At 42.9% G+C, this 9,971-nt stretch overlaps 1 protein-coding gene across 1 annotated transcript; it reads left to right on the plus strand.

The window, feature by feature from the left end:
- The first annotated feature begins 898 nt into the window (after positions 1 to 898).
- LOC119357487 (oxysterol-binding protein-related protein 1C-like) lies at positions 899 to 5,944 on the plus strand. The gene is made up of 6 exons (XM_037624418.1): positions 899 to 1,141; positions 1,237 to 1,359; positions 2,662 to 2,970; positions 3,064 to 3,429; positions 4,191 to 5,413; positions 5,780 to 5,944. The coding sequence occupies exons 1-5, from the start codon at positions 899 to 901 to the stop codon at positions 4,395 to 4,397; spliced, it is 1,248 nt and encodes a 415-aa protein (XP_037480315.1). The 3' UTR covers positions 4,398 to 5,413; positions 5,780 to 5,944.
- The last annotated feature ends 4,027 nt before the right edge of the window (positions 5,945 to 9,971 follow it).

Consider the following 9,971-nt stretch of genomic DNA (forward strand, 5'->3'; position numbering starts at 1 on the left):
AGCCGTGTACTATAAGTCGGGAGTTCTCTTCGGTTTATATGTAAACCGAATTCCGGTCGACATAAGCCGAGTGTATTAGGTACACGGCTTATATTTTTTCCTACAGAGAATAGTTCCGTGTGCCAAAAATCATATTGATAGCCATCAGGAACCAAATTCTACCCCCCCCTCAAAAAAGTGTAGAAGTGCATGCTCTAGCCAATGGAATCAAAAAACCGATCTGATGAAAGAGACTAGGCAGCACATTATACATCAACACTCCCCTCGCGTGTGGCTTCCTCCGGCCTAAACGTGGAAAGAAAGTGGGCTGCAATTTAATTGCGCCGGCCGGGTCTTGAATTCAAGACCTCTTGGCTCTTATACCATGTAGAAGTGCGGGGAAAAAATTCCATGCATACGGGTTGCAAACCTTCTCCTTTGCAACCCGGACGTCATCTGCTGCCACGTGCTCAGGCTGAACATCGCACGGCCTCCTCACTTTTGCCCCAGGCGATACGCAGCTCGGCTCCAATTGCTGCACGCATGCGTATGGCTCGGCTCCAAATCTGAACCTGTACGTGCGATATTGGCTCCCATAGTTACGCGATTGCTTCCGATCAGATCACAGCCCCGATCAGATGTGCAGCTGCAGCCTTGTCCGCCTCGAATCCTCCATCAATCCAATCGAGAATTTCTGATGGTTGAGCGAACGGAACGTCCTCCAGGCAATGCGAGTAGCCGCCAGTTCCCTAGCCCGACGCTCACTGCAGCAGGAGGAAGGATAGCCATGTCCGCCGGCCGTCGAGACACGCCCTCTCCCTCGCATGACGGGATCGGGCTGGAAGGACAGCCACGTCCGCCACTGGCCGTGCTGCCGCAATCTGAAGCAAAGCTATCGTGGAGAAGGTCGGGATTGGCCATGCCGGAATCTCACACCGCCGCCTTGAACGACTACCATGGTGGTTCTAGCTCTGGCTTGCACCATGTAAACGTCGTTGATGAGAGTAGTCGCTGCTCCAACTTGTACCATCCGTCGTATACGATGTCAGAAGCCATGACATGCACCATGGACTTGCCGCCACCACAAGTCATGTCAGGAGGAGGCCAGCAAGATGACGCGGTTACGGATGGTCGTGGAGAAAATGGAGAGCAAACTATTCAGGTACGGCGGTCTCTCGGCTCAAATTTGAGAGAAATTTATCTTTTCACATTGCGTTGTGGTAACAGAAATTTAACTTTGAACTATGTGTACTGCAGGTTCCTGAAGTTGGGAAAACATTTGAGTCAGAGAAAGACGCCTATGGAATGTACAACACATATGCCGGCAAAGTTGAATTTAGTATTAGAAAGAACCAGACAAAGCGTCGAGATGATGGTACTGTATATCAAAAAAGAATTGTTTGCAGTAACCAAGGACATCGAGAAACCGAGTTGTCAAAGGACACTACAAGAACGGATTGCAATGCCCGTATTCAGTTTAGTGTTAGCAAAGAGGGGATTTGGACGGTTCAAAAGGTTGTAACCGATCATAATCATTATCTTGCTAGTCCCAATAAGGTGCACAAACTGAGATCCCAACGACGTGTTATAGAAGCGGACAGACATCTAATTGGCCAAATTCGGGAAGCCGGGATGAAGCCATCCCAGGTGTATGACTTCATGGTAGCGTTTTATGGAGGACCGGACAAAGTGCCATTCTCAAAGATGGACTGCAACAACGAGATTGGTCGTGAGCACAAAAAGTACTTAGAATCAAATGATTTGCAAACACTTCTCGAATACTTGAAAAATAAGCAGAGAGAGGATCCAACATGTTGTTGCAGAAAGTATGAATCCATAGGTATGAATGCTTTATTTAATTTGCAACATACTAGTTTCACTACTAGGAAAAGGGCTATAGATGGAAATGACACTAATGGCGCACCAGACAAGTGGTGTGCCATTAGTATATACTAATGGCGCACCACCCTCTGATGCGCCATTAGTGTTGAAACTACTAATGGCGCACCCTGACCACGGTGCGCCATTAGTACCAAATTTTTTTTGAACTAGTGCGCCTGTCCAAACATACTAATGGAGCATCCAGACACAGTGCGCCATTACTAGTTGTAACTAGTAATGGCGCACCATCCAGGAGGTGCGCCACTAATGTTATTTTTTTATTATTGCTTTTATTCCTTTTTTTGCAAAACTACTAATGGCGCACTTTTCCACCGTGCGCCATTACTAGTTTTAGCTAGTAATGGCGCACCAGTAAGAGATGCGCCATTGCTATCTATACGTATGGCGCACCCCTACCAGTGCGCCATTGCTATCACCCCTTATCCCCTCCCTCTTGTCACGTTCTCTCCCCCTCACCTTCCTCCTGACACACCCACCCACCTCCCTCGACTTTGATTTAGATCGGGAACCCCCGGTCGCCCGCCTCTTCCTCTCCCTCCTGACCACGGCGAGCTCCCTTCCCCCTCCCTCACACCAGATCCAGGGCATGGAGCCGTGGTGAGCTCCTTCCCCAACCCTCCTCACCGGATCCAGAGGAGAGCAGGTGACCACGTCCTCCGGCGACGGCGTTGCTCCGGGGGGTGGTGACGCCGAGCTGCAGGAGGAGGAGCTCCCTGCCACCCCAAGGCCCCAGATCCAGCCGCCACGGACAAGGAGCCCGCGGCCATGGCGACCTAGCAGGCACCACAGGAGGAGGCCGGCCATGGCGACACCGGATCTGGCATCTCCGGGGTCCTCTACAAGTGGGTCAACTACGGCCGCGGGTGGCGGCCCCGCTGGTTCGCGCTCAGCGACGGCGTGCTCTCCTACTACAAGATCCACGGGCCCAACCGCATCGACCTCTCCCGCGACACCGACCGCGGCGCCAAGGTCATCGGCGAGGACTCGCTCCGCCGCCTCGCGCGCCCCTCCTCCGCCTCCGCCCCCCACTCCAACGGCCACGGCCACCACCAGACGCCCCGCAAGCCCCTCGGCGAAATCCACCTCAAGGTCAGTCGCCCGCTCGATGCTTCGATTCGCTCCTCTGATCCGCAGATCCATTTCCCTCTGTCTCTGACGCTGAAACGGGTGGTTGACGTGCAGGTGTCGACCGTCAGAGAGAGCAGATCGGACGACAGGAGGTTCTCCATCTTCTCGGGGACCAAGAGGCTGCACCTGCGGGCCGAGACGAGGGAGGACAGGGCCGCGTGGCTCGAGGCGCTCCGTGCCACCAAGGAGATGTTCCCGAGGATGTCCACCAGCGAGATGGTCGGGCCGGGGGACACTGCGGCGGCCGCGGCGGTCTCCACCGAGCGCCTGAAGAAGCGCCTGCAGCAGGAAGGGGTCAGCGATGCTTCCATTGCTGACAGCGAGAGGATCGTGCGGGAGGAGTTCGAGGCGCTGCACAAGCAGCTTGTGCTTCTCAAGCAGAAGCAGGCGCTACTCCTTGACACGCTCCGCCACCTAGAGGTATTCATATCTATCTGACCCTGCTTCGAACAGAACTTGATCCTGCATGGGAGTAGGAAATTTTGAGTCCACTGCATGGTGTGATATTGTGCCATTCTCTACATGGTTTAATTAATGAAGAAACAAGTACAGAGCTACTGACGTACGCTGGTGAATTTCTGACTTACGCTGGTGAATAACTCCACACACATATACCATCTAAAATAGCTGTAACTCTAGAATGTCAGACAAAACTGTGGTGGTTTGGTTCAATATGAGCATTGCTGATTGGTTAGCCGAAGTGTAAGCAAACTATATACATGCGTGAGCGGATGGACATCATATTTACTAGGGCTGTCTTTGGTTCACGGGATAGCTTTGAGTGGCTATGGGTATCCCAAATGGTTAGAGATAGCCATCTATGCTTTTGGTTCGAGGGACGAGGGGTGGATAGGTTGACCATTCAATCAGCATGGACCGTTTGATAACTGTTTGATACGTGATAACCACTTTTTTAGTTGTAAATTAGTAACTTGTAGTTCCGTTAGCAACAGTTTTGGAGATCAGTCTAGATCTTCTCCCTCTCTCCCTTTCCATTCATGATTTCTTCATTTGCTGTTCTTAGATCCAACTTTCCGAGGTCTTGAATGCACATATTGGATTTCTCTTTTATGGAGTCCTCGGTGTTCCTTGCAAACTCTCTTTGGATTATATCATGAATGTCGATTCAATATTTGATTTACTTTTGTCGACAACTTAAATTACCATTCCTCTTTTTTCAGAAGGAAGTGGTAGCGAGTCTGATGATTACAATGAACCACAAGATCCTGTTGAAGAGGAGACTGACGATGAAGAGAACATATATTTTGATACAACTGATTTCCTTTCATCTAGTTCTTTTAAAAGCAGTGGATCTGATTTCCAAAGATCTGAAGCTGGTTCAGATGATGAGGACGACTACCCGATGGATGGAATTGATCCTTCTATGAACTCTGTTGGAATTAATTATCCATATGTGAGAAGGCCATATGTGAGAAGGCGTAAGAAGCTACCAGATCCAGTTGAGAAAGAGAAGGGTGTTAGTTTGTGGTCAATGATCAAGGACAACATAGGAAAGGATCTTACCAAAGTCTGTCTGCCTGTTTACTTCAATGAACCTCTTTCATCATTACAAAAATGTTTCGAGGATCTTGAGTATTCCTACCTTATTGATCGTGCATATGAATGGGGCAAAAGGGTATGTCTTCTTCCTCATTATTCTCAGCATGTGACGGGAAGTGCGTGACTTTCCCTTTCATACTACTCCCTCCGTTCCAAAATAGATGACCCAACTTTGTACTAAAGTTAGTACAAAGCTGAGTCATCTATTTTTGAACGGAGGGAGTAGAACTTAAGTAGTTTAACCTGAAACATAAGTAGCTTAGAGGTGGTTTTGTTCGATTTTGCACCGTGTCCTCTACTCCTCTTCAGGTTGTTCTTGTTATCTCCTGCTTTGCAGTTGTAGTATATATCCAATCTTAGTTTTGGTTTGTACCAAAGAGGATATCAATGTACTTATGTGATTACTCCTGTTTGTGTCCTACATATTACACCTTTATGCAATGTCTTCCGTTTTACTCTAAACTCATTCGAGTGCATTCTAAATCCGCCTCTAACACTTCTTGGTGTCATTATGTTTAACCTGTTCTCTACCATTTTGTTTCTTTGCAAAGATGTCAGAACTTTTCTGTGTGCATGTTATCTGTAGTAGTGGCAATAACTAACTTGTGATTGGACATGTTTATTTGCTTATTTCTATCATGAGATGAACCACATTTATGCATCTTACATCTCTATGTTGAATACTCAGGGGGATAGTGTGATGAGGATTCTAAGCGTTGCAGCATTTGTTGTTTCTAGTTATGCCTCTACGGATGGAAGGAGTTGTAAGCCCTTCAACCCTCTTCTTGGGGAGACCTATGAAGCAGATTATCCAGATAAAGGTCTTCATTTTTTCTCAGAAAAGGTATTTTTATGAACCTTTAGAAATCCAGTAATATGAAGAACAGGTTCTTACTGTTGGTTAGCATAGTCCACTGTTCATTCTCCTAACTTATTTCTTACATTCTGATAGTGAGTTTATGTAACGTAACACCTTAAACTTCTCCATGAACTAGTTTGAATACTGCTTTCAGAACAGCCCGCTGCAATACTGCTGCAGTGCCCCATGTAGTCGTTACTTCGGATTTTCTACTCTGTACATGTTGAATCATCAAATAGCCTTTCTTTTGTAGACTAACAGATATTTGAGGCCACTACAGATTTTCTTGAAGTTTAGTTTATTTGCTTCTGCATGTTGGTTTATATAAAAATATTCAATACCACTTGCCAGGTTAGTCATCATCCAATGGTTGTTGCATGCCACTGTGAGGGAAATGGCTGGAGGTTTTGGGCAGATAGCAACCTAAAGAGCAAGTTCTGGGGTCGCTCCATTCAACTTGATCCTGTTGGTGTGTTAACACTGGAGTTTGATGATGGTGAAGTTTTCCAGTGGAGCAAGGTATTATTACCTAGTTATCAAGAAATGGTTAACTCTGTGAAATGATTGACTCTGTGAAATGATTAACTGAAAATATGCTATCACGGGTGACCACTTCCATTTACAATCTCATATTGGGTAAACTGTACTGTGATCACTATGGTACTATGCGCATTCAAGGTAATCGCGAATATTCATGTAAGCTGAAGTTCAAGGAGCAGTCAATTATTGATCGCAACCCTCATCAGGTATTTAATAAATTGCCTGTATACTAGATGTATTTTGTATGCTTGTTCTTCTGATTTCTCCTTTTATTTCCTAACTTTGCAGTTTGTTTGTCACTAAGATGATGCTTTTCCATGCATATTAGTTAAAGCAAGTGATGCATCTGTGCCTTTTGGCAAGACATATTTTTAGCAGTTTATATATATTCATTTGAAAGCATAATGGGTTCACCTTTTAACAATGTGTATCGATTTCCTTTGAAAAATAGTTGGTGTTTAATGTGATGTTTCTCAAAGTTTTGGCACCCAGGAATTTTAGAATCTAACTTGAAAATGATATAAGTCTTGAGCCTTATGCTATTATTTTGAAAAAAAGGCAATATTGCGCACAAATAAAATAAATAGTATTTTGGCTCAGAAATCAACTACTGAATTCAAAGGACCATTTTGACCCTATTGTGCTCCGAAATCAACTATTGAATTCAAAGGACCATTTTGGCCCTATAGTGCTCTGAATAGTTTGATCATATTCCAACTTCAGCCTTTTGGGCAGTGAAGCCTCATACAGAGGGTGGGCTTTTATCTAGAAATAGGCTGAAATGTTACTTGTACCACCTGAATAAAATAGTGAGAATTGAAAGCATAAAGCTCATTGACTCCCAATCCAGAAATGTTCCATCCTACCAGCCAAATGTAGACATGATAACTTCAGCCAATCTGCTTCATTAGTTACGAATGGTTTCATTAGATAATAATGAGTAAGTGAAGAAGTTGAATGGAAATAGTCGATATTTGCATTGTGGTTGTTGGATTAATCAGCCTATGTAGTATGTACAGATGCTTAGAAGGTGATCCGAAGTTTAGTTGGTTGTCGAAGAAGAATAAATTCATAAATCAAATGTGCAAAATTAGTCCAGTCATCTCAGTTTCAGGTTCATAGAGAAGATACTGATTTCTATATATGATTTAGCCAATTGAAATTCACACTGCACTGTGCCTGTCTCACTGAAGTTGTTAGTTACTTGGTCTGAAAAAATGACAGTATTGACATGTTATAAATAGTTTGTTTGTGTTTCTGTTTATTTTGTTACATTTTGCAGGGATAAAGTGAAGAAAAAGAAGAAAAGATTACTAGAAGATTAGCTTTAGGTTTTTTTTTATTTCCTTGCAATTTTCCTTTTATTGGAAACTTGTAAAGACATTGTAATATTCTTACTATAATAAAAATTGGAGACTAATATGATGAATTGTATTCGGAGATTAATATGATGAATTGTATTCAAAGACTAATCTTCTATTGTATTCGATGAATCTGTTGTTGATGTGTCCTGTCTATATTTTGTCAAATTATACATTTTGTAACCTGTGCAAAAAACAGAAAATAAAAAATAAAAAAAACCTAATATTCATACTAATGGCGCATCACATGACAGTGCGCCATTAGTATGACAAAGCATACTAATGGCGCATCACTGGACAGTGCGCCATTAGTATGTCGCTGTTACTAATGGCGCATCTCGTGGTCGTGCGCCATTACTATGCCAAAGCACCTGGGTATACATGGCCCCTGGGAGGCATACTAATGGCGCACCGTGACCTATACTAATGGCGCACCAGTGGTGCGCCATTAGTATACCAGATACTAATGGCGCACCACTGATGCGCCATTAGTAAAAATTACTAATGGCGTGCTGTTAATGGCGCACCACAGATGCGCCATTAATGGCCATATTAGGTGCGCCATTAGTAGGGGTTTTTCTAGTAGTGTTTCATACTACAAATTAATGAAATATGGTATCCGTATTTTACAGGTATATTGTGCAAGCATGCTTTTAAAGTTTTCAATGTGAATGATGTTTTCATTTTGCCATCACAATATATACTTAAAAGATGGACAAAATATGCAAAGAGGGGATATTATGTTGAAAAACTAGGAACCGGGGAGGAAAGTTTGAAAACGCATGCTGCACATGTCTCAAGGAAGGCCACGTCCGTTGCATTGAAGTGTACACGATCAAAGGAACTTCTTATTGATTTTGAGAAAGTCATAGATAAGTTTGACATACAAGAAGATAACTCTCTCAGCAAGATCGAGAAAAAATCAAATGAGGTTCCGCTAGTTTCAAATGACTTTTCTACCGACACACCAAAAGGTATAATATCAATTAGAGTTCCTCCGGTGGTAAAAGGTGCAAAGAGTAAACGGTCAAAAATCTCCTTCGAGAAGAAGAAAGGGAAGAAAAAGAATAGTACTAAAAATAAAGGTACTGATCCTACATATTCTAGCAAGCCTTTTCTATTATATACCTCTATAGTTAGTATTTAATTTATCTTTCAATTCTTGTCTGAAAATAGGAGAAGATCCAAAAAATGCAGTAGGAAATAGGGATGACTTTGACTCAGTATTCACTTTTCATATTTTTCTTACATATTTTATGAACAATTTTATATTATATGACACAGGATGTTAGGACCGGTAGCATTGACGTTTCTAGTACAGTGCCAAACTTTCCAAATGAGCAGTCTTCGTCCATGGATGCTCCGTTGATCCAAGAAGGAGTTACTAATGCCGCAATTCCAACCTTTGCAAATGATGCGTACGGGCAACCTTCAATGTATGCTCCTTTCATCCAAGGCAAATTTACAAGTCTTTTGCTTGGAGTTCATCAGGATGCTACACTGTCCTCGACTGCTAAAAAGTTACATTTTGATGAATAGTATTTGGCGCAACCTATAAGGAGTATGATCTTTTGGATGTAATTTGGTGTACCCATGAATTGTAATTAATGTACTGTAGCACACTGAATTTTATCTTCATTTACAATGTTTGAGTATTGTGCCAGTTGCAAGGTTTTGATGAGTTTGTATGCCAAGCTGCTAAAGAAGGTATAGAATTTATGAACTGGTGTATTAGAGCAAGTATTTTCAAAATTGCCACTATAAATGGTTGTCAGATTATAGTAAAAATTGAGCCTCACACTGAAGTTTAGGCCTACTTAAGGACAGTACAAAAAATAGCAGCTTCGCTACAGTGTATAGCAAATCAGAGAAACTGGAGAAACATTCAGATTTTTTAACACATCCAGCAAAATGAAGATTTTATATTATCCATATGTATTTGATATGAAAAGATACATTATATACTAATCAGTACATTGTCAGGGAGAGCAATCAGATATAGGTTTGTACTATATTTGTCATGAATTCAACATCAAATTTGCAAGATTTGACATTCCTAGTCAAAGTCTACTCCATCAGCAACCATTGCGTCTTCTTCAGCGGTTTTCTCAGCAACTGTGTTGTTCCAGTAGTATACTTGAGGGTCTTTGGATAGAAGAACAACGGCGGAGTGTAGCTGTTGCGTGAGTACGTGGCCTCCAGTTCTCTCTATGTTCCCTCATGTTGATGCCTTTTGTGCATACTTGAGGGTCTTTGAAGCACCAATTTTGTGCAGCGCCATCTTGACTGAAGCTCTTCAAGCATGCAGGGGCGGAGAAGCTTATGCTTTTTTAATGTTCTACTGTAACACTCTCCCATCAGCAATCCAATTGACTCTAGTCTTGTACAGACAGTAAATAAGCTTTGATTTCCTAGTCCTCCATTTCTTCAGATTGTAGCAAAGAGATACATCTACCTGGATTAACCACAAGTCCAAGACCCTGCATTAGCAATTATCCATACAAGGTTGAAAAAACAAGTCAGTACATGTAAATCATCATGTCACAAAGGAGACTTGAAGAGATTTATTGATCATTAATCAGGATTAGAATCAAACCACAAAGCATCAACTAATTTTTTTTGGAACAAAGTTCATCCAAGGG

Source organism: Triticum dicoccoides, chromosome 2A (assembly GCF_002162155.2).
Source record: "Triticum dicoccoides isolate Atlit2015 ecotype Zavitan chromosome 2A, WEW_v2.0, whole genome shotgun sequence".
NCBI classification, from domain to species: domain Eukaryota; kingdom Viridiplantae; phylum Streptophyta; class Magnoliopsida; order Poales; family Poaceae; genus Triticum; species Triticum dicoccoides.